The sequence below is a fragment of the Ailuropoda melanoleuca genome, chromosome 4 (genome assembly GCF_002007445.2).
Source record: "Ailuropoda melanoleuca isolate Jingjing chromosome 4, ASM200744v2, whole genome shotgun sequence".
Taxonomy (NCBI): Eukaryota; Metazoa; Chordata; class Mammalia; order Carnivora; family Ursidae; genus Ailuropoda; species Ailuropoda melanoleuca.
This window is the reverse complement of record NC_048221.1, coordinates 14,892,467-14,917,277: the sequence shown is the minus strand read 5'-3', so window position 1 is coordinate 14,917,277 and position 24,811 is coordinate 14,892,467. Positions and strand designations below refer to the sequence as shown.

General features: G+C 45.2%; 1 protein-coding gene across 2 annotated transcripts in view; it reads right to left on the bottom strand.

Moving 5' to 3' along the window:
* LARS2 (leucyl-tRNA synthetase 2, mitochondrial) overlaps window positions 1-24,542 on the bottom strand; it is a 141,619-nt gene extending 117,077 nt beyond the window's left edge. Inside the window, exons 1-4 of one of the 2 annotated variants that reach the window (XM_002912754.4) lie at window positions 24,406-24,539; window positions 20,580-20,834; window positions 14,702-14,830; window positions 1,915-2,006 (exon numbers count right to left, since the gene is read on the bottom strand). In XM_002912754.4, the coding sequence (XP_002912800.1) occupies window positions 1,915-2,006; window positions 14,702-14,830; window positions 20,580-20,813 (455 nt within the window). In that variant the 5' untranslated portion in view covers window positions 20,814-20,834; window positions 24,406-24,539. Of the gene's footprint in view, window positions 1-1,914; window positions 2,007-14,701; window positions 14,831-20,579; window positions 20,835-24,405 lie in introns of both variants that reach the window. The other variant, XM_034658171.1, reaches the window with a different exon arrangement.
* Between the last annotated feature and the right edge of the window lie 269 nt (window positions 24,543-24,811).

The window sequence follows — 24,811 nt, the reverse complement described above, 5'->3', positions numbered from 1 at the left end:
ATTTTTTTCTTCCCCCGAGGTGATCTCTGCTTAGCCAAGAATAGCTTATTTTAGGACAGGCTTTGTGCTAGACATTTTGCGGAAAAGTGCTTACTATGGACAATGTTTGTGTCCCCTCAGAGTTTGTATGTTGAAACCTGATCTCCAAGGTGATGGAGGTCACGAGGGGGAAGGCCTCTTGAATGGGAACAGTGCCTTTATGAAAGAGACGCCAGAGATCTCCCTTTCCCCTTCTGTCATGTGGGAACACAGAGAGAAGATGGCCACCTGTGAACCAGGAAGGGGGGGGTCCTCTCCAGACACCAAATCTGCAGGTGCCTTGGTCTTGGACTTCCCAGCCCCTAGAACTATGGGAAAGAAATATCTATTGTTTATAAGACACCCAGACTATGGCATTTTTGTTACAGCGGCCAATGAAGGTGGCGCTTAATCTTTACCCATTCAGATGAGGTAGGAACGATGACTATCCCTCTTGTACAGACAAATAAACTGAAGCACAGAGACATTAAGTAACTTTCTCAAGGTGATTAGCAAGCAAGAAGGAAAAGCAGAATTCACACCGAGGTGGCCTGACTCAGGGGACATCTTCTTAACTGCTATTTTCTCGGGGGGGGGGGGTTGGCAAACTTCTTCTGTAAAGGGCCAGATGGTAAATGTTTTCAGCTTTCTGAGCCAAAGGTCTATCACAACAACTCAACTCTGCCTCTGTATCATGAAGGCAGCCATGGACAACATGTAAACAAATGGATATGTCTGTGTTCCAATAAAACTTTATTTACAAAATCAGGCACAGCCGTATCTGGCCCACGGGCACTAATTTGTCAACTCTTGATCTGGTTACATCAATTCTGTGCCATATTTGATTTACTTTATTCGACTATCTTTTCTTCCTTTTTTCATTACTCTCATTTAACCTAGAATTAACCATATGAAAAAGTGGGAACTAGGGGTTAGGAGAAAAAAAGAGAAGTGGATGGTACAGTGGATGTTTCTACAAAGTAGCCTCGGGCAAGATAAAGCAAAGGGAGGTCAAAGACAATGGGGACAGGCCCTGGAACTGCCCTTCTAGATCTCTTGCGGTGCAGAGTGGGGAAAGGCCCCAGATCTTTGTGAAAAAGGCTGACAGAGAGCCCAGAACATTCCACTAGGTTCTGGTATGAGGGATGGGCACTGCTGGCCATGTACATGGAAGCCTGAGGCACAGGTGGACTTGGGAATGTGTCCCCCTTGGAGAAAGCTATCCCCAAAATATACTGGCCATGTATTTCTATATTGAACGTCTAAGTTCCCCTTGCTCTGGAATGGTGAAGGCAAAAACAACAGAATTCTCAGAGAAAATTACAATGTAGAATTCGGATACAGCTCACACTGTGGTCAAGCAGATGAGAAGCATTATAGAAATGTAACAAATGCAACTCTCTCCTTCTTTTTCCTCCCAAATGCAAATACTCAAGGGAAGAATCAGTTTGTAAGAACAAACCATCAAAGTGGACACACGAATGAATACCCAGAACCTACTTTGGGACTTCCCAGTTAAGAATACAACACGCTAAGGGGCGCCTGGGTGGCACAGCAGTTGAGCGTCTGCCTTCGGCTCAAGGTATGATCCCGGCGTTGTGGGATCGAGCCCCACATCAGGCTCCTCCGCTGGGAGCCTGCTTCTTCCTCTCCCACTCCCCCTGCTTGTGTTCCCTCTCTTGCTGGCTGTCTCTCTCTCTGTTAAATAAATAAAATCTTAAAAAAAAAAAAAGAATACAACACGTTAAAAGACAAACGCCGACATATACAATCCTGTTCATCGCCTGGCTGACTGCAATGTTGTGTTTGCTTCACTATCCGTTTCTCATGCACGGATTAAAACCTTTTTTTAAGGTTTCTGTACAGAAGTATTTGAAGACGCCTGTAAATACATACCTTTGCGTCCAACTTTCTGGATGTAGATTCCTCTCAATCGCTGCATTTTCGGCAGGCAGCCCAAAGGCATCCCATCCCATAGGGTTGATGACCTGGCATCCAGAAAAGAAACACCAGTCATGGCAGACTGCTCATACCGCTATCCGTATTGTCTTCTGGGCCATAAACAGGCATTCTCTCCTACTAACATGTTGTAGCCCTTTCTGGGTGATTCCAGGCTATGCTTCTGAAAGCAAGCTGGCTATGATGACACATGCAGAGGAGAGCATTTAGAAGGTTATACACCAAGGTGCCCAGAGCCGTTATCTCTGAGTAGACTCTTCTTTACGACTACTCTTCACTTTCTTCTTCTTGTCTGTATGGTCTATAATGAAACCAAACTGTTTTTCTAAAATTATAATATTTTTTTTAATTTCAAAAATACATATATGTGAAAATGTATAGGCATTTAAAATGCTCACCTCGTATTACTATCTTCAAATGGAGGAACTGTGCCGTCCAATATGGTAGCCACGGCCACATGTGGTTATAGAAATTTTAACTTAAATTAATTCAGATTAAAAATTCATCAGTCCCTCCGTCACACTAGCCACCTTTCAAGAGCGCAACAGCCACTTTGAATCACTCCCTGTAAGATGTTCCTATTCTCTGAAGAATAGGGAAGCCTAAAATCTTAGAGCTCAAAAAGGCTTTTGAGATCTGTCCTCCAGCCTTAACCCCCTTTAATTTCACAGCCAAAGCAATGGCGGCCCAGCAAGAGTGAGCAGCCTAGCTGGGTCACACCAGCAGCCATCACCTTCAGCCAGGGTGGGCCAGGAAGGCATTCATTTCCGCAAAGGGACAACAGCTACAGCTGGCAGCTTCTGTCCACCTGCCTTACGTGCTGTGAACCGGAACCACGGTTTGAAACACGTACTGTGGCACCAAGGGACAGCCTTGTTTGTAATCATACGGCCAACCTGACCTTGTGTTCACACACACCACCTTGGGATAACGGCGAATACTCAGAGGTATTTACCAGTACCACCTCATCACCCATGCACACCAAAACAGGCCATTTTCCACTAAAGAAATAGGTCTGGCTTTCTTTTATAAAAAAAAACTCTTCCCTCTGATACATGAAGTAACACATATTCACTATAAATAATTGGGTACAGAGAGAAAAAGATTCAGAAGAAAGCAAAACTCACTTGTAATTCTACCAGACAGCCATAACCAATTAAATTTGGTAAATTTATATCCAATTTTTAGAGATAGGGATCATATTATTTATATATATATATAAATATATATATAAAAGATAGAGATGATATTACTTTTATATACTTACATATACTTATTTATTTTTATATATACTTTTATATATACTCATTATTTTTATATACTTATATATAAATATATAAACGATGGGGATCATATTATTTATATTTAGAGAGATTATATATATATTTGTAAATATATTTTAAATATATAAACATATATTTTTTATTAAATATATTTATAAAATATACATATATTATCTCTTCTTTCTTTCCCACTGTGCACCTGGGGTTTTCTTCCGTCTTTCCGTCTGGCCCAAGGACTCTCCCAGGTGCTCATGAGTATCGCCCACGGCCATCCTGCCTCAGGTCCACAGGCAGCTATGATTCCAAATGTCCCAAACTGGACTTGTCCCCCCATTCCGGTCTCCAGATGTGTTTTCCCCTTCGTCCCACTTACCAGGTGGCAGGAAGAGAACAGGCCTGCCTCCCCCAGTGTTTGGAGCCACTTGCCTTAGAGTCACCCTTCTGTTGGACACATTATTTGCTTTAATGGGTTTGAAAAGTCTAATAGAATAGTCCATCTGAAGCCAAAGGCCACGTACCCGCAATCAGAGCCGCTCAAACCCACTGTGGCAAGTGAGTGGGAAATGCCAACAAAGGCTCGCTCTTCAGGAGGCTGTGTGGTCTGAGGGGAAAAGGCCCAAACCCAAGGCTGCCACTTATTAGCAATGGGACCCGAGGCACATCACTTACTCGGTCTCTCAACTCTCACTTGCGACTGAAAGCAGCCACCTTGCATTGTCGAGGACCACGTGCCATGTCGTGGCACACCCTGCATGGAGCCCGGTCCAAGCACCCGAGACACAGGGGTGCCGGCTACATGGCAGCGGCTGTCATCTGCTACGCCCGGTCTGCAGCACCCACAACATGACACGTCACTGGTTTCCTTGGCAACACTTCAGCCGTGTCGCTGGCCAGAGGTATCGCGGTGGCCATCTGACACCAGGTAGGGAGACACCGTGACCTCACACCCGTCCTGAACATGGGTTACTCACAACAACTGTTGGCAGCACGTTGGTGCCACATATCAGAAGTTCTTAACCAAACCGAACGGACCATGAGGTTCAAAGGGCCGGTCATCTACTTGGCCTTCTTTCCCATAAAAGGGGCCCAGCAGCTCCTTCCTGCATAAGTCATGACTGACAGCAGGTGCTCCGCCTGAAGGGAGCCCCGCTCTTCCTGCCGCAGCTGGCTGAAGCGGGGCTAGTCCATGAGAAGGCAGCCAGCTGGGTCCTGGGCGGGAAGAGCCCTACCTCGGACTGCCCTGGATGAGAACACACCGCCTCGGACATCTGGCCACGTCAGGGGTGGTGGGGAGACTGACCCACTCAGATCTGCTTTCTAGAAGGGTTACAGGGCTGGTGAACAAACGGCACTGTGGCGTGCTCCAGCTGCTACTGTCCCGGGGAGGCGGCTTTGCCGTGTCCTACTGGGAGGGCCTGCATTTCCAGCCCAAGAAGACATGACTCCCAAGCTGTCCCGCATTCAGCCCTGCATCCGCACCCCTCCTGAATCTGCTGGAAGAGGGTAGATGTCTTTTACTGGATGTTTCTCAAAGTACAAACATAATACGAGCTTACTTTAACAAGTGAAACAACATAATTTGTGATACATGAAAGCAAAGCCGACCCTCTCCCCCTGGTCCCGACCCCCATTCTCAGCGCTCCGACTTAACTGATAACACCAGCCTCGGTAGCCCTCCACGTCCTGCTTCTCACTCAAGCACAGACACGCAAACCTAAGTACACATATGGAGGAGAGCTGGCTGGTTTATTTTTATGGAAACAGAACCTGTGATACTCTATGTCATGACCTATTTTTTTTTTCATTTAACACATCAGGGACATCTGTACAAAACATGTAAGTGTGTGTGTGTGTGTGTGTGTGTGCACATTTGCACATGTGTATGGCTTTGTAGAACATATCCTCCCAGCCCCCGGTATATCTGTTCTTTGTAGCGCGAGGAACCCGACTAGACACAACCCAATCCAGCTGATGTTTCAGACCCGAGGTCTCTCTGCCACTTGCTAAATGGGGCAGACCCAAAACGCTTCACCCTTCTGGACCGCACCCCTCACCTTCTGGGACCTGCTCCTCCTCCAAATTCACACAGTCCTGCTGCGGGACTGTCAATCACAAAACCCACCCCCACCCCCCACCCCCAGTTACACGGGCCTGAACGCCTCTCTGGGCTGGTCTGTTGCCTGTTGGGGGTGGAGGTGGGATGCCACAAAGATCAGGGAGGCGACAGCGCACTCTCTTCACTCCTTTCTCCTGGGCCCACAGGAACAAGGACATGAGATCGACCAGGGCTCCAGGCGACCCCCGCCTTCCGCCGGGTGGAGGTGTCTGAGAACACAGAGCTAACATGGGGACCGAGACTGGGGGTACTGACATGCTGCCAGGACCTGGCCTCAGTGCCCAAGGGCTTGTTGCCTGCGGCACCGCCTTTCATTCTGTGAGCTACACTGGGGTCTATAAACACGAACGACCCCCTCCCCCCTTTGGCTTAAGCTGGGCTGGGGTGGGCTGCAGTTCCTGGTGGCCAAGAATCCTGAGTAAAACAAACAGCTTTTAGGATACAGCTTTCTCTTCAGCATCACTCAAGCCATAGATGAAAAACATCCCCTTGTATTAAACTATTAAGCTTCACGGGTTTTTTTTCCTTTAATTTGCAAAAGCTATAAATAAATAAATAAACAAACAAACAAATAAAATCCTGTGTCGGGGATTTGTGCTGGATTACTGGATTACTAGAAAGTTCTGCAGTACTTCCATGGACTACACGGGAGTGTAATTGCCAGCTGTGCCTGAATTCTCCTAGGGCTGCTTCACTGGCAGAAAAAATGTAACTGTTGTGTAACTGCTCCAGGAGAAGGGGGAAAAACTTAATTACCACTTGGTTTCTTTGTGGGAGCTGCCAGAATGGCACCGGTTCAACGTTCCTGCCTATTAACATTCTGTTAGACGCTGTCCGTATTTTTAAATAAAGTCAATACAGAGACCGTCACGAAAGCCAGTCTGGATTTACGTAATATTTTTCTATTTTTGTTTTCAGATGAAATCCACATGAAAGGATATTCTGAGCCCACATGTTACCCAAGCTGTCTATGAAAAATCAAGTTAGAAAATCGTAAAGCTTCTTAATATTCCATTCTTATCAAAAATCGACAAAAAAGCAAATGCCTGCCCTGGAATACAGACTGTGGGAAGGCCTTTTGGCATCTTGAAGACAGAACGGTTCTCTCCACCATGGGAGGGATCACTGAAATAAACGTTTCCGTGAGCCAAGTTTCTACGGAACAGGAAAGGGGTCCTATCGCTCCTAGACCCTGGGTTTCCAGAGACCCAGGGACCAGGTGCAGAACTCACTGTAGTGCTAGGAGAGGATTCACGACTGTCAAGGCGAAACCAAGTGAAGACCTGCAACAGGATCATGAAATATCAAAGCTTGTCAATGTCTCCGAGGCAGCCGGTTCTCTCTGCTGGTCAAACTGTTACAGCCCATTTATGTAAAAGATACCATGTCAAGTGCTTCCTTTGCCAGACTCCTTCGCCTCTTGGTCTCTTACACATAGTCCACATTGAATACCTTCGATCTAGGTCCAGGATGCCTGCTTTCTTGCCTTCTTGCCTGTGATTCCCTGTGGCCAAGACCGTCCAAAACATTCACTGGAAGGAACTCCAAACTCTTTTTTGGTTCTCAAATTCCTACTCCCTTCTTTCTATCACTGTAACTCGGTTTAACCTTTAATGCTAGGGCCCCCGAGCCCTCTCAATTCCCTAGGAGTTAACTCCTCTTGGACATGAGTGCTTTCTGCAGAAAAGGAATCCAGAAAAAGTGCTAGTAGCTCTAACTTGGAAATCTATAACATAAACTTCCAGTGTGTGAAAAACCATAATTTCCAGCTGTTCTTCTAACAAACACTCTACATATTTACAACTGAGTGAGAAGCTAAAGTGGACAGCAAAACCACCCCCAAATCCGGAAGAGCGGGATACCACCACCGCCCCTAGACCAAAGGAATCAAGTGGCAAGCAGAGGTAACACAGCTCCAAGGCCGAGATCAAGTATAAAAACTGAAACATGAGGGTCTGCCCAGATAGAACTGGATTCCTGAAGATGACACTGACCAGGGCAGAGAGAGAGAAATTCTCTGGCTTCTCCTTTTCTCCTGCACGCCAGTCGTGCCAGAATTTCTTTTGTCCAAAACCAGCTGGGGGCCAGCTACCACCAGGGCTTGGGAAACGTGGTCTACGGGGGTCAGTCCTTCTGCTGTACAAGGCAAAACAGTGGGGGGAGCTGACAGCCAACTGGCCAGGGGCCAGCCCAGGAACACCAGCAAGACTAGAAACCTACCGCAATCGGAGATATCAAAGGGGAGTCAGGGCCAGCTATGGACGAGGGGGAAACACAGGGTTCAGAGACCTGGCAAGTCAGACCAGAGCTGGGCAGAAGGCGAGGCCTGGGAGCTGGGGCGAGGCCAGCCTCTGGTGTGGACAGAGTCACGTGCCCATGGCTCACCCTGACAGGGCCTTCTGCCACCCCCTGAGCTGAGCCGTGGGCGTCTCAGGGTTGGCAGGCAGGATGGATGGCAAGCAGACGGGAAGAAAGGGATACAGGAGAGAGCACAGTTACAAAGGACAACATGCAGACAAGGCTCGGAAGGGATACACACTGATACGTGCCAGGGATCACTGCCCAGAAGGGCCTGGTCAGGGAGGGGGTGATCAGAGGGGACTGCAGCCTTATCTATGTTGTGTTGTATTTTTTCTTTTTAAAGGGGGGAATATGGAATGTTATGTACAACTTTAAAATACATTTTTAAGAAGGAAAAAAAAGAACAGGCAAAGATACCGTTCTTCCTCCAACACAGGACATAAGATCAAACAGAGGTAAGAAAACTCTTCCGGGGAAGCCTGGGTGGCTCAGTCGTTAAGCTTCTGCCTGCGGCTCCGGGCGTGATCCCGGTGCTCTGGGATCGAGCCCCACATCAGGCTCCTCCGCTGGGAGCCTGCTTCTTCCTCTCCCACTCCCCCTGCTTGTGTTCCCTCTCTCGCTGGGCTGTCTCTGTCAAATAAATAAATAAAATCTTAAAAAAAAAAAAAAAAGAAAACTCTTCCGGTAGAAGGGAAGGAAGCTGGGGCAGCTGGTCGTCTGCCTTCCTGATGGCAAGAGAAATAGCACAATTGTTGCTACAAAAGGGCCAACCTATTCCCTGGGAATGACCAGCTTTCTCTCCTTTCATCATAAAACAAAACTTCAGAGTTGAAACCAATGCAGCTTCTAACAGAGAGCAACCATGGTTACTGCTTCCCAAAAAACTGCTATTTTCAGGGAGAGGGATGGTTTCTCTGGAGTAGATTCAACGCTTTATTTCCAAGAAATGAGAAACACAACATTTAATTTTGTTTAGCAAGTGTAATAACCCACCGCTATTATAGACTGGGGATCAAAATCAAGCGAATACTTCAGAGTAAAGAACCCAAACGACAGCAGCTAGGACCAAAACAGAAGACCTCCCCTGGGAAGGTGGAGAGACGTGACACACAGATAAATCAGCCGGTTTCTAATCAAGACACTGGACCAGCAATTCATTCTTCCCTTCAAATGACATCGGAGAGGACAAGCCCTGGAAATCCACTCTCTACTTTTAGAAGGTGCCTAGAGTCAAAAATTTGAAAACTAAATGCCATACTATGCACCCTCTGGGCACTTCAAACACACTTGTTGACTGGCGGGCCGACTGAAAATTGATGAAACATGTATTATCATCCACTTGCTAAGAACTCCCTTTGCTTCCTGATATTTAGGGATAATCATGTTATGATCACGCAGCAGCCACAGAGCCTCAATTTACTCCCTCCTCCGCAGTGAATAGCAAAAAGGCCCAAGCAGAAAACCCGACTTGGGCAGTGTGCAGAGGCTTCTGGCCTGAGACAAATGAGACCGAGCCCAACCCTGTGAGTGGGACCGGGCACCTTGATATTGTCATCACCCTGCTTCTGGCTGGGAGGGTGCCAGGGAGACCAGCCGGGGTGGGAGGTGGGTCATGTTATTTTCCAATCCCCTGTGCAGACAACATACAAAGACATGACAAAAGCACCACATGTGCTAGGCTTTAAATTGGTCATTAGACATTGTATGAGTTCAAGAAGAAGCCAATTGGCAGCACAGCCCTTTCTGATTCTTGAAAGAGAATAATTGATCTCTGGCTTCAAGAGGCTCTTGCTTAAACATCCAAACATCAGGACTAACTTATTACTGCTACTATTAATTGCGAGATACCAAAGGGAAACTGCATTACCATTTTTCTCATTGATCACTTCACAGGAAACTTGCCACAACCTGTGAGGTCAGTCGGGCAGGTATCACCACCCTCATTGACTAAAGCCCCTATTTCCTGATCAATTCATCACCCCCAAACCACCTGCCTCTCCACTTATAAAGTCCACATCTAATCTGTGCTGTGTCCGTGGCCTGGTCAGCTCTTTGTGAAATTAGCCTTCCCCAAGAGGGCTGTGATGGTCATGGCTTTCAGGCCTGTCTCCATGAACGAGTGAGAGCGTGAAGGACCACAATGATCCACTGCACTCTTGTCTCATTTCTCTCCTTCGGACAACTTATTTGCAGCTCTAAGAGGAAACCAAAGTAAAAGCAGCCCTGAACTTCCCAAATCATCGTTCTCATCCGTTCTCAAACCCAAATTACAATCTGTGGTCTGGCTGGGCTCACAAAATGCAAGGACAAACCACAGACTGGGAGAAGACATTTGCATTGCATTTAGCCAACAGAGAATCAGTAATCCAAACTGTATAAAGAATTCTACAGAGCAATACGAAAAAGACAAGCAACCCAAGAGGAACTTGGCAAATAACGTGAGCAAGGCAAACAGAAAAGAAGAAAAGTAAATAAGCAACAAACATATGAAAATATCTCAGCTTCACTAGGATAGTACTTAGGAAGATGCAAATTACAAACACAAGTTATGCAATTTCCCATATGACAAATTGACACAGACTAAAAAGTCTAACGTTCCTAAGTGCTGTCAAGGATGTAGGGCAGTTACAAACGTCATTCACTGCTGGTGGGACTAATAACTGGCCTTGACAGTTTGAAAAGCGATTTAGAAAGATGTAGTAACGTTGAGCTATGTACACTCTATGACCCAGCAATGCCACCTCTCCCACAGGCTAGCCCGTCAGGTACAACGACGTTCACTGCAGCAAAAATTTGAAACAACCTAAAACTCTATCCATGCAAAAATGGATAATTAACTACTGTCATAATTATAAAGTACTTATAATGGTTGAAGTAACTCTAGAGACATAATCAGGATAATCCTTGATACAAAATACCGAGTGAAAAAATATACAGAATATTAAGGTATCTGATATAAAATTAAAAACACAATAGTACCTATAAGTGTGTATGTATCCCTAAGTAATAGAAGTGTTCCATAATTTTTTAAAGTATCCTGTTTAAACTAAAGTGGACAGAGGGAAAAAAAGAGAAGGCAGTCCAGAACAGAACTGGAGGTAAGGTAGAGAAATTCCTTGAAAAACACAACTTAAAAGTGACACGGAAGAAAACAGAAGCTCTAAACAGACCTACAGCATTGAGGAGATAGAATCTGTCATTTTAAAACTTCCCACAAACAAAATGGCGGGCCCAGATACCATCACTGGTGAACGGTATTAAACAATAAGGAAGAAATAATGCCAATAATACACAGTGCTTTCAGAAAATAGGAAGGGAAAACCTTCTAGTTTATTTTACGAGACCAGCATCACCCTAACTGCAAAACCAGACAAATAAGTTAAAGAAAAGAAAATTTCAGAGCAGTATCTCCCATGCATGTAGGAGCTTAACAAATTATATACAGCAATTCATGCATTAAGAAAAATACATTATGACCAAATGAAATTTGTCCCAGGAACACAAGGTTGGTTTAAAAATTTTTTTAAATCAATCAACAAAATATATCACATTAACAGAATAAAAGAGAAAAACCTTATTCCATCTCAATAGATGCAGAAAAGGCATGTCACAAAAATCAACACCCATTCATGATAAAAACTCTCACCAAAGCAGGAATAAAGGGGAACTTTCTCAACCTGATAAAGAGTATGCTAAGATGGAGTGGAGCAGGGAAAGTTTGTGGAGTAAACTGGGAAGGAGAAGCCAAAATGCAGAAGTGCCTGGAGAGTGAGGTCTCACTGACAGCAGAGTGTTTTAAGGAGGAGGAAATGGTCTACATATTTCATATTGCTGAAGTTGAGAAAGATGAGGATAGGGCCACATCCACGGAGGTCACTGGTAGCCTTGAAGAGAGTAGTACTACCGCACAACTCACTCCACCTTTTACTTCCCACACTGTTCATGTCACGTATCTCCACTCAAGAACAAAGCAAACCAGTCAACAAATTAACAAGTTCTAGAAAAAGCCAAAGCTTGCTGAATTCTTCTTAGGCCTACTGACTGATTTTGAACCTAAGACTCCAATATTTCTATTTAATATTATAGAAATCCCAGTGTTCAGAATAAAGCTGATACTCAAGAATGAATGAATGAATGAATGAATACACATGTCAGACCCCGCTGTTACTCCAGATTATTCCTTCCTTCTTAGAGTGAGGACCATTGAACTTGACCTGAATCCAACCCCACTCTATCTCTGGGACCAGTGCCGACACTGGGAACGGATTTTAAAACAACAGCAAGCTCAACAGGCTTTATGTTATTGACAATTACACTGAGATTCCTGTTTCTCTTTTGCTGTATCGTGTAAAAAATAGCTGGACAAGTTTTCACCAAATTTGGAGTTACAGATGGGAGAAACTGACTTAAATACAGCTTATGAAAATTAACAAATTAATTTCAGCGGAACCTGGAGGACACCCAAAAAGACAGCTCATCATCTTAAGAAGAACAACTGAAACTTAGAAACAAAGAGAACCCTCGGTGCCTGTTGACCACACAGACTCAGCCACTGTAAACCAAATAACAAAGTGCTTTTAGGTACCCGTCGAGTCATAGGATAGGTAATATAAATTGCAGGCAATGTTTTACAGTCGAGCTGCTTCTGAGGAGGTAATTCTATAAGCTCCAGGCTGAAGAGAGCGGGGTTCAGTTATTAAATGATAGCAACTGACTTCCCAGAGTAAATCAAATCAACGTAAATAATAATTGGAGCGATCACTTATTAAGGGATTATTGTCGCAGACACACGTACTATCTCATTTAACCTGCACAACAATCCCATAAGGCAAGAATTACTGTTGACCCTATTTTAAAGATGAGGAAAGTGGGGACTCAGAGCCATGAAATGACTTCTGCAGGGAGTCCCTGCTGGGTCCAGCCTGACCCTGGGCTTCAGTTACTATAGAAGTCTCCTTTTTTTTTTTTTTAAGATTTTATTTATTTATTTGACGGAGAGAGAGACAGCCAGCAAGAGAGGGAACACAGGCGGGGAGAGTGGGAGAGGAAGAAGCAGGCTCCCAGTGGAGCAAGGAGCCCGATGCGGGGCTTGATCCCAGGACCCCAGGATCACGCCCTGAGCCGAAGGCGGACGCTTAACGACTGAGCCACCCAGGCGCCCTCCATTTTGTCTCTTGGGCCTGAGTGGTTCTGGGCCTGGAACTCTGCCTTGAGCTTCCTCTGGAACATCTCATCCCATCCAAGGGAATCAGAATCCCACCTATACCCCCTCAACCACCTGCACCCTCTCACAAATGTACAATTTTGCTATAAAAGCTTCATCCTCAGCAATTTGCCTGCACTCACTAATTGTCCAAAATAAGTTGGCGTAAGTAAAAAACCATAAGATAAATCTAGTCGAAGAATCACAGTAAGACAAAGAATTATACTTTAGGCAAAGAGCCAATTCACTCTGCACCGTCTCTTTCTAATAAACATCGCAGCAATGGTGGAAAGCAGTGTTTGGGGAAAATAACATCCGACATAAACCAGGAAGACAAATACCTTTGACTATTAGAGTAGAGCACAAGTCTCTGCGTTTGGTAGTGTGAAGTTATTAACTCTTCAAGTGACAAGGAGCCATTATCACTTGCCTTCCTTTTTAGGAATACTTCTTGCCAATGTCAGTTCAGCATAAATTTTCAAACCAATTGTGAAAACAGATGCACGTACGTCTCTACAAGAAAATCTTCACAAAGAACTAGGAGGTGGCAGATGTCATCTGCGTGGGCCCCAGCGGGTTAATAACAACAGGAACAGCTGGTGGGAGTGCCAGCGACTGCGTTAACGATTGCCTCTCTGGAGGAAAAAGCCCAAAGTTGGAGCATTTGCTGATGTCCATGGTGTAAATACTCCTGCCATGGCTGGATTTCAAGCTCCTGGGGTGACTGATAAACACAGAGTTGGACAGATGTGCACAGTGGGCTCTCAGGAGATGCTGTGAACAGGCCCCAGCCAGCCGCTGGTGAGCGCTAATATTTACTGGTTACCTACTACGTGCCAGGTATGTGCTACATGCTTCACAGCCGTCCTCCTTGGTCCTTGTAACAGGCCAGTGGGCAGGTGCTGCTTTATCCCCATTTTACAGAAGAGGGAAAACTAGGCCTTAGAGAGGTTAAGTAACTATTCAAAGATCACATAGCTAGTACGTGTTAAGAGCTGGCATTCAAGTCCCGGCCATCGTGTTCAGTGGTTTGTGTTCTCAATCCCGCCTTTCTGTAAGTGTTTAGAGACAGTACTGTGATCATTCCCACCCCATTTTACAGATGCTACGCTGCTAAAGAGTACAGAGTAAGCTTTGTACTTTGGCAATGGGGTGAAGGGGACTGACCCACAACGGCCGAGGAAGGGCCTTTCTCTTCCTGTTTTGGTAAATTTCACCTCAACCATCAAGACCCATGTCAGACGCTCTCTCTTAGTGGAGCCTTTTCCAAATGCCCCAGAATTGTTACTCTCCAGATATTTTTTTTCCTGATGAAAATGTTAATTTTTCCATCATAAAATAATCCATCCTCACAAAAGGATACAGAAAATATCAAACAGAAAGAGAAAAATCTCTTGTGGCCCTACCTCCTCCTCACGGCATTTGATCCGTATCTGTTCTATTGGACTCATTCCCCTACACGATGACTATCTATTATGTGTTTTACCCCCGTCAGACTGTGAACTCATCCTGGGAAGATGGCCCGTGTTACCAACATCTGTTGCTACAGCTGACGCCACCCCCACCCGACCTCCATCCCTAGCACAACATCGAACACACAGCGCCCCCCCCACCTCCATTAATCCAGACGCTTTATTAGGTCTTCTAACTCATAAAAAGAAACACTGGGCTTTTCGTGTTTATCGTCAAAGCTGTCCTAATTTTAACTAAAATCGGTTCTCTTCATTTGTCTTGACCACGTTAATGACATTCTTGCTGCCCTGGGTGGGGCGGAAAGGTGGGGGGGGGGAGGGCGCTGTTCCAGCAGCCATCTTTCCTTACCTGCATCCCTCGCATCTTCTGGAACCATGCAATGGTGTCGCTGATGGTGTACACACGCACGTGGCCCATGTGCAACTTGCCGGAAGGATAAGGGAACATGGACAGTACGTAAAACTTGGGCTTTGATTTCTGGGAAAGAATTGACAAAGAATGACAATGAGCATTTCTTGAGCATTTACTGGGACCCTACATGCACATAAAATATTGGCGCTGTACTCGAGGTAATAGTTTAACATTTTTTGAAGTTCCCTTTAAAAAAAAAAAAGGCACCTGGGTGGCTCAGTTGGTTAAGCAACTGCCTTTGGCTCAGGTCACGATCCCGGGGTCCTAGGATCGAGTCCCATGTCAGGCTCCCTGCTCAGCGAGGAGTCTGCTTCTCCCTCTGACCCTCCCCTTTCTCGTGCTCTCTCACTCACTCTCTCTCTCACATAAATAAATAAAATCTTAAAAAAAAAAAAGTGGCTCTCATAATGTAAACCGATAAAAATGTCAAAAGCCAAAATTCAAAGTCCTGGTTGAAGCTGAAGAATGTCCAAAAGAATGCCAAACAACCTCAAAGTGCTAATTACCCATATATATATATTTTTTTAATCTTTTTCCCCCCTCTTTTAAAAGCTTCTCTTTTAAGACGGTTTCTATCTAGGTCTTAAAGAACTCGATGTTTTTCCAAATGAAGCTCTAATGCATATATCCGTATAATTCAAGGACACTATAGTTGAACCACACAGACGTGACATCTCTAAATCCATTGTAGCTGCGTTCGGACTCGGATTTAGCAGGAAGAGCAGGACCCCGAGGCACCAGCCTGGGTCCTGGGTTTCTCAGCTGTATCATGAGCTTATCTTTCAACTGACAAAGCTGAAATGGGAGAATAATGAGAAAATCACAGCCAAAGAGGCAAGAAGGTCGTTGTTTCCCACGGGCAATCTACAGACAGCCTCACACTAGGGTTAGAGAACCTTCCAGCTGCCAAAAACACAGCTGCATGACAAGACACAGAAAAACAGTACCTGCATCCAAACAGAATGAACCCAGGGCAGGGAGTCCTTGCTGGACGGCTGACTTTGGGTCCGTGCACCGCCCAAGGAGATAAGGCTCCAGAGGAATCGTGGTAGTCATTTAATTGATTCCTAATTAGGGGTCTGTGGTGCAAGGGCTATGTTTTAATCATCTCCCTCTCCCCGCTCCCCCTGGCCCACGTCACTTCGTCCCACCCCTACCTCCAGCAGAAGTTTGCTACCCGGGCCCACAGAGCACTTGTGACCAATGGGCATTTTTTCCCCAGCTACACAAATCCTGTCCAGGTGACAGAGGCATCCCCCAGCCTTAAACCCTCTCATGCAGGGCTCTCTGAAGAAAGGCAGAAGAGATAACTGCTGTTGTTTGGTCTCTGAGGGTCCGGACCTTCTGATATTACCCCTCTCTCATTTATTTCCACCTTCTGTTTTTCTCTCTCTGCCCTTACTCCCTTCCTGCAGCCTTGCTAGAGTTCTTTCAGGTTTTGCTTCTCCAAAAGTAATGAAAACAAAAGCAAAACAGAATATTCGTGACCATTCCTTCGTGTATGCGGTGGGGGGGGATATATTTTTTGCTAAGTATTTGCAGGACTGATCATCGACACAGCCAACTATAATCAGGGGAGCGGAAGACACCAGAAGTCAGATTCTTTCCAAATCTCATCTGACCCCTTGCTTTATTAAACTTCCTTCAGCAAAGAAGTTAAGCGAACCTTTCATGGGGCCACTAGCATGTGGCAAAATAAACCAGATTTTTCTCTGTACTGCCTAACCTCTAGAAATTACCAGCAGGTGGTTAAGTCGAGCGGACTAAAACAAGAAAAGGGAAGGGAATACACAGGAGTCTGGATAATACACAAACCGGAAAAGCACATAATGCTCAAGTGAGAGCGGCAACTGATTTACATAAATGGATGGAAAGCAGCACGCAGATCACGCACTAACTGGAAAGTGCAGACCCACAACCCTTAGGAAAACCTCAGCAGACGGACAGGCCCTGAGGTGTGGAGTCCGTGGGGACTCATGACTTGCTGTCTTTAAGAAGGAAAGTGACAGATAATCGTCTCAACTTGTGAACTAGTCCCTCAAAGGAGGCGCAAGACCTTACTCTGCCACTCAGCGCGGAATCAGAAGCAAGCAAACTGTCCACTCCGTTTGAACCTTACTCCTTGCAATGAATGAGGTATACTGCCTTTTCTTGGGGCATTTTTAGGGACATGGGAAAAAAGCTATTACAGAGCTCTTGAGGATCTGAAAAAAAATCAATAAAATCCCTGATATAAACCATTTCTTGTTTTTTTCTTTTTTTTAAGATTTTATTTATTTATTGACAGAGAGAGACAGCCAGCGAGAGAGGGAACACAAGCAGGGGGAGTGGGAGAGGAAGAAGCGGGCTCCCAGTGGAGCAGGGAACCCGATGCGGGGCTCGATCCCAGGACCCTGGGATCACACCCTGGGCCGAAGGCAGACGCTTAACGACTGAGCCATCCAGGCGCCCCACATTTCTCGTTTTTCATTTTAAGTTTTTACATTAAGCCCATTTTTCTTTTTTTCTTTAAAGATTTTATTTATTTATTTGACAGAGATAGAGACAGCCAGCGAGAGAAGGAACACAAGCAGGGGGAGTGGGAGAGGAAGAAGCAGGCTCCCAGCGGAGGAGCCCGATGTGGGGCCCGATCCCACAACGCCGGGATCACGCCCTGAGCCGAAGGCAGACGCTTAACCGCTGTGCCACCCAGGCGCCCCAAGCCCATTTTTCTTTTATTATAATTGCCTTGTTTTCGTTGTAGTGACATATCTATTTTTTTAATATTATGTTTATTTAACAATTGCTCTTACCCCAAACATTTTCCACATACAACTTCTTCATGACTATCTCTTTTTGGGAGGTCTGTCCAACAGAGATTTAATGTATAGCACAACTGAGTGATTCATTACATACTAAGCCAAACTCCAAAATGGAGCTTAAAGAAGATATGCAGAAAAGCACCGCTGGCAAAAGTCTTTAATATTCATGACTATTTTTGTTTATTGCAGAAAAGGTATTCAGCTTGCTTCGTGTCCCTGCCTTTTGCTTTTCTGTGTGAATTAAGTCATTTTCCTCCGTGATAATGAAATGAGTTCCGTCCTCTGGGGATGGCAAGAAGGAATTATGGGAGTTTAAGGTAAAACTGCGCAGGAATCTGACTGAAGGGGAAATTTTCATAATTATATAAAACTATAAGAATGTAAGCCTTTAAAAGAAATTAAGACGGTCAGTGATGGGAAGAGGATGGTTTTTATAAGTGGGACCTGTTATTTTTGCCAGCTTCTGACGTCAGGAGAAAGGATAACTTTTGCCTCTTTATAGATCACGTTCCAAAGCAATCGCAGAACCTGGAAGGGGCAGACAGAAGGAGCCCGGAGCCCTAGTTCTGCCCCCCAGCCTTGCCACTAGCTGTGAGACCTTGGGCAAATTCCTCTGCCTTTCTGGGCTCGGAATCTAAATCAAAGAAAGGTGAGGCAACAGAAGGTCCCAGGTACATATCCCAATAAATTACCAAATCTCCCTCTGAGCCTCTGTTTTCTTACGCCAAAAAAATCCCCAGGGTTATTTCAGGATTAAATGAATTAATAGATGGAAAGATACTCAAATGTTCATTCAATGGAACTTCTTTTAATAATGATGATTATGGTGATCACGGCAAGACATTCAACTCCTGGAAACTCATCTGGGTGGATTTTAAATAGACCTAATACCGGAGTGAAGTCAATGATAAATGCTTCAAAATCCCGACATCCAGTTGTATTCTTAGTTCCTGACAAAGATACCACACATTCCGATCCTCTGGGAGCTTTTATTAATGTAACATTTCTATTTGTAAAAATGTGTTCGGCCACGTTTTCTCATTTGATTCTCAAAACAATTCTGTGAGACGAACAGGTTAAAGAATCTGAGGACCGAAGAGGTTACGTGATATGGCGGCCATCACGCTGAGGTCTTGAGGCCGAGCCCACGGTACTGCCCTGGCCCCAGACCGGCCACGTGGCACCTTTTCTACCTCACCATGCCCCAGTACAGACCCTAAGAGGGGGCCCCGGGGGACCACCCTCGATATCCCTCCAGCTGCTTCCCCAATTATTGATACACAGTTTATGTTGATCCATTTAATTTTTTTAAAGACTTTATCTATTTATTTATTTATTTATTTATTTACTTATTTATTGAGAGAGTGAGAGAGTGCACACATGTGCACACACATGAACGGGGGACGGAGGCGTGTGGGCAGAGGGAGAGAGAGACTCCCAGGAAGACTCCACACTGAGCACAGAGCCCCACTCGAGGCTCGATCCCACGACCCTGAGATCATGACCTGAGCCAAACCAAGAGCCAGAGGCCCAACTGACTGAGCCATCCAGGTGTCCCTTGATCCATTTAATTGTTAAGAAAAAAACAAAAAACCATATACTTAAGAAGAACGAGATGCCACAAGAATCAGCAAGATACAACTTTAAAATGCGAGGAAGCCATAAAATTATAATCTAAACCAAAAAGAAAAAAGAGAAGAAAAGCTAATTTTACTCTCCTCGTTCCGAATTAAACTGCTCCCTAGTTTGTTTCCAAAATACGTTCGGTTACCTGAGTCTGGTCATGCTGACATGAAGGCCCTTCGCATCCTGCTGAGGCAGTCAGGCTTTCATTACACAATCAAGCATCCTATTCAAACCTTCCTTTTTATCATTCCACTTGTTATCCATCACACCTCTCTCAATACCAGATTTTCTTTCTAACAAATTTCCCCAAAAACATCCTCTTCCTTTTAATACAAATAACTGCCCCCAGCATTCTTCACAGCGATCAATCTCATGGAAGGAATGAGTCTGAAAAGAGCAAGAAGCGGGAGATGGCAAATGGCCAGTCCATGGAAAAGCAGTCTCGTGCAGTTATTATTTACTCAACTGCTTGCCTTTGGCCTCATCTCTTTAATTAAATGTCGAAGGTCTGTCTTATTTGGCAACTATTACAAAGGGATGGTAGAATTTAAGAGTGAACTATCTTATAGCGCTTGGCTCTGAACAGATTCAACATTTCATGTCACAAATCACATCTCCCATTTGTTATTTTGGCCCATATCAAGGGGTAAGGGCTACCACATCCAAGACTAATCCCCGACAGGCTGGATTCCCACAGGAGCCAGCCCCCAATATGGCGCCCCATGGAAACTGGGTACAACCAAATACTTAAGATCATTAGAAGTAGAGTGCTGAGCTGAAGCACCCAGAGCAGAAGCCAAGGGGTCACTAACTCACACAGCTGCCGCTGCCAGGTAGGATCCCAGCCCCATATCACACCAGGGGAGGGCTCGTACCTCCCAAACCACGATGCTGAGATGGCAGAACCAGGTTGGAGGCCAAGGCCTGTGCCAGGGGGAGGCAGCTGCTTCTCAGAATATGCAGATTCAAAGTTCCACAGGTGAGGGGTCCAGGTGTCCACTCCTGGACTTCCCATCTGACCCTGCTGGATCCCTGTGTGCTGCCGCACCATGTCATGAACCATGAAGGACCCAACCCCCACTATGGTTTCCTGTCCTGATGAGGCTCCCCAGTAAAAGCTGCTCCAGAATGCCCAGTGTGGCACCACACTGAAACCCTTCTAAGCACTATCCTTGTCTGATCTCATTTACCCCTCACAAGCACCCAAGGAAGCAGGGGGCACTATCATTAGCCCTGTCTGTAGCAGATAAGAAAACTGAAGCACAGAGTCAATCATTCGGTTCAAGGTCACACCCTGAATAACTTACTTGAACTTGGGCAAGCTGACCCCGGAGTCCAAGTCCTTAGCCCCTCTTCTCTACCCTCTCAAAACCCCTCAGAATACTCACATCGGCTTCTGAAATTTTGGAGGCCTGTTCTTTTATTCGGTGATGCCACCATTTCTCAACATCCTTTCTTGTCTGCAGTGTGTACTCTTTCGTCCACTCTCCCGTGGCACTGTAAATACTTCTGGCACATCCCGGAATCACTCGCCTTCCCCCGCTGATGATCCCTGGCCCACCATCTAACTGGCTTTTCAGAAAAGAGACACAAAAGCCCAGTCTCCGCCAAGCGGAAGCCATGCTGCAGAAGGTGGGAAGATCCTGAAAAAAGAGGGCAGAAAGCACACGTTTGGCCTGTTTTCACGCAGGTACTGGGTCACGGAAGCTGCCAAGAGAGTTTCCTATAGGCTCACACAAGTGGGTTTCACACTCACAGAAAACGGCCCCACAGTGTTGGCATTTTACAAGATGGTCTGCCGAAGTTCTTGATATACCAAGTCTCACTGTCTCACTGCATTTAACACCTCTTGCTTCCTTGGGGGTGGAAACAGAAAGATCAAAAAAAAAAAAAAGAAAGAAACCGACAAAACCCAAAAAACAAAAACCCCCCTATCCACTGGGCTTGGCTATTCTAAAATATGTGGATGTGACTATAGATATTAGGGTGAACTATATGAAAACAGTTGACTATCCACAAGCCCATAGGACCAACCTACTATATAGACACTTTGTACACTGGAGGCAATGACATTTATTTTTAAGGGTTGGGTTTCTCCATAATTAGAACTATCCACAGGAGTCATGGAGTTTATGAGTTTATTCCCTTGCAAAGTCAGCATTTCCCTATCTTTACAAGCCAAAGACTACTCAATTAGCAGAGGGCACAGATGCCTGCCATTCCTCTTCAGGACCTCATTCCCTAAAACACATAAGGAGACGGTTCTGGACTATTCCCCCCCAACAGAAACAATAGGAAACAATGAAACTATAAAAATACAAATTAAGCTGAACCACAGTCTCATTAGTTTTTGCTTTCAAGGCTTGTGAGCTGTTGTGACAAATGAAATCCCAAAGAGTGCAGACAGATCACCAAATGAACAGTATGAAGGGAGGTCATTCTTTCACTGAAGATTCTAACCCTGTCTCTGTAACTTACTCCTATTTTACAATTTATATAAACCGTAAACAATACATACAACACTCCCTGTCTACCCAATGAGAATAAGCTTTCTAAATATGTTTACATAATACGTGGCTCACTGACAATCTCGCCTTTATGTAAACCAATGCTACGTAGAGACTAGAGAATCCTGAAACTGATCTGGGCATTTAAAGAACTTAAAGTTCATAAAGAAAAAAGCACAAGTACATTAGAAAGTGAGAGATTATTTAATGAATGGGAAAATATTCAAATTAGAGCCCCACCTGAAACCATAAACCAGTGCAAATCCCATACAGATTAAAGCATTTTTTAAGTATCATAAAACAAGACAAAAATATGAATATTTAATATATTTTTGCAAGGTGCAAGATGTTCTGTCCTGAGCAATGGAAGCATTCACAAACTATTAATAAATCTGACTCTAAAGGGGTAAAATGCCTGTATATCAAAACCACCGTGAACAAAATGAGAAAGTAAGCAATAAACTGAGACAAAGTCTTTTCTAAAATGGCAATAACAAAAGGTCACCCTACTCTATAAAGAGTTTACATATGAAAAGAAAAACATTAAAACCCAATTTAAAAAATGGGCAAAGGAAAAACGGAAAGAGAAATACAAATGTCTAATAAATACATGAAAAAGATCAACTTTAGAATTAATCAAAGGATGCAAATTAAAACAACAATGAGGGGCGCCTGGGTGGCACAGCGGTTAAGCGTCTGCCTTCGGCTCAGGGCGTGATCCCAGCGTTCTGGGATCAAGCCCCACATCAGGCTCTTCCGCTATGAGCCTGCTTCTTCCTCTCCCACTCCCCCTGCTTGTGTTCCCTCTCTCGCTGGCTGTCTCTATCTCTGTCGAATAAATAAATAAAATCTTTAAAAAAATTAAAAAAATAAAATAAAACAACAATGAAATATTTTGCTTAACAGATTGGCAAAAGCCCGTTAAATGCAAAACGGGCATTTTTTTTTTTTTACCCTGCTGCAGAGACGGTAAATGGATTCCACCTCTCTGGGAGCAATGTGGTAATAAAGTGTCAAGACTCTTTAAGGAAAGTTCACACCCAAAGTCAGGGGATTCCCCAAGACTCAGGGGGACACGGCATATAGTGTACTCAGGGCTATGATATTGAAAAAAATAAAGGAAATTTTCAACTTTTAATGTCTGTGGGCCCTGCTCCTGAGCTCCCGGGAAACTATACTTCAACATTTACCAAGGTGAAAATGATTTGGCAAAACCTCAAAGTATGGGCTCTATTTCTGCCGGAGCACACACTGTAGAACTGCTTCATTTATGAAATAACCAAAAAGAAGCATTCCAAACATAAAGATCAAAAAAAAAAAAAAAAAAGGAGAAATCCTCCCTGGTTCCCATAAGATTAAAGTCATATAGCCTTGCATATACTAGAAGCTTAAGATAAGGTCTGCAACGTTCTGAAATGTACTTTGTCTAACGATTTGTAACTTTTTATGTAAAAAAGTGTATACAACCCCACACCAAATGTTCCTTCACAGAGCACTCTCTTCTTTGTGAAGACTGTGTACCCCAGCAGCTGTCCTAACTTGGCCTTGAATAAAACCCGCTTTCTTTTAGAAATTCTAAAGGTTTGTTCAATTTGCCTCGACGATATACTACAGAACTTCCTGATGCTAAGCCCTGTTCCCTTCCTTTACTTTCCAGGCCCTGCTCTTGGCCACTCCACCACCAAAGCACTGATGGGCACTGCCTCTTCCTGACAAAAGAGACAGCCATTTCATTAGAGACCTCTGACCACTTCATCAGTGTGAAAGGTGTGGCTCATGTCTTGTATTTAGAATCAACTTGGCCTTCTTCTGCCTTAGCTCTATCTCATCCAGTTCCTCGCCTAGATGCTTGGAATCTTATCTTGTCTTCCACATCTTTCCAAAGCATCAGTCCCCATTACTCCGCTCCTCTTTAGAGTCAGTCCTGACCTCACTCTCACTTGGGGCTTAAGGTTAAGTTTTCTGAGAATGATGGAGGCATCGAGATGTGGTCAGAACGGGACAGGCCTGAGAACTGGACCCGAAATGACAATCGTATATGGGCAGAGAAACCTACAGGAAGAGTAGAGGACAGGCAAAGGAACAGAACACATGGAAGAAGCACATGGGGGCATTTGTGTGCGCCCAAAAGAAAATGCACAAGAATGGACCAGGGAAAGCGCACCTTAAAGAAAACACATTTTGTAACAAAAAAATACAGATCTTGCCTTTTACAAAGACTAATTCCCTGCGGGACCTCAGGCAAATTATTTCCTGTCGGGAACCTTTTCTTTCTAGGACGAGGAGGTAGACCCACAAGATCTCTGAGGGTTTTCGAGCCTTAATGCAGTGGCAAGGACCCCTGGGCCACAAAAATGCACCGGATGGCCTTTAACTGAGTTCAAACCCGCCAGTCCTGGGAAGCAAAGATCCAGGGACGAATTGGGGCAGGGGAGCAGGAACAGGAGAACTTAAGTACAAAACTACGTGTACGTATGCATTCTTCTGGGAATGGGAAAAGGTCTATCATCAGGGTGCGTGGCTCCACGAGTCTGAAGACCCGGATCTCAGAGACTTCCCGGTCAGAAATTGCACGGCTCCGGGACCACCTTAACCCAGACCGCACTTTCCCTTCCTGCCCCCAGCAAGCTGGAACCTCCCGATCCGGGAGCAGAGGTCTCCACTCCAGAAGTCTCTCGTCCCGCTGTGCCCCGGGCTGGGGGTTTACCTGCTCACAGGCTTTTGGCCTGCGGCTCCTCACGCCTCTGTTTCCACTTTTAGGGGAACACGGCCCGGACAGTCACTATGGGCGCCGCCATGTTGGCAGAACAACAACTTTATCTGGTAGCAGCCGGCGCAGACACAGACAGGAGGGGGCGGAGCCGGGGGACGCGAAGCGCTGCCCGGGGCTGACTCCCGGCAGCCTGTGGGGCGGGGGCATCTGCGCGGCTCCGCCCCCCGTTCCCGGGTACCTCCTCCCGACCTGAATCCCCGCCCTTCGACCCAGTACTCTACCCTGTCTCTGGCGTCACCAAAACCAGAAACCTGGGGGTCAGATTATTCCAGGTGCTGCAGACGTGTGAGAGACATCAGTTTAGTGGCCCCAAAATAAACTAGATGGCAGGTGGCGTAAA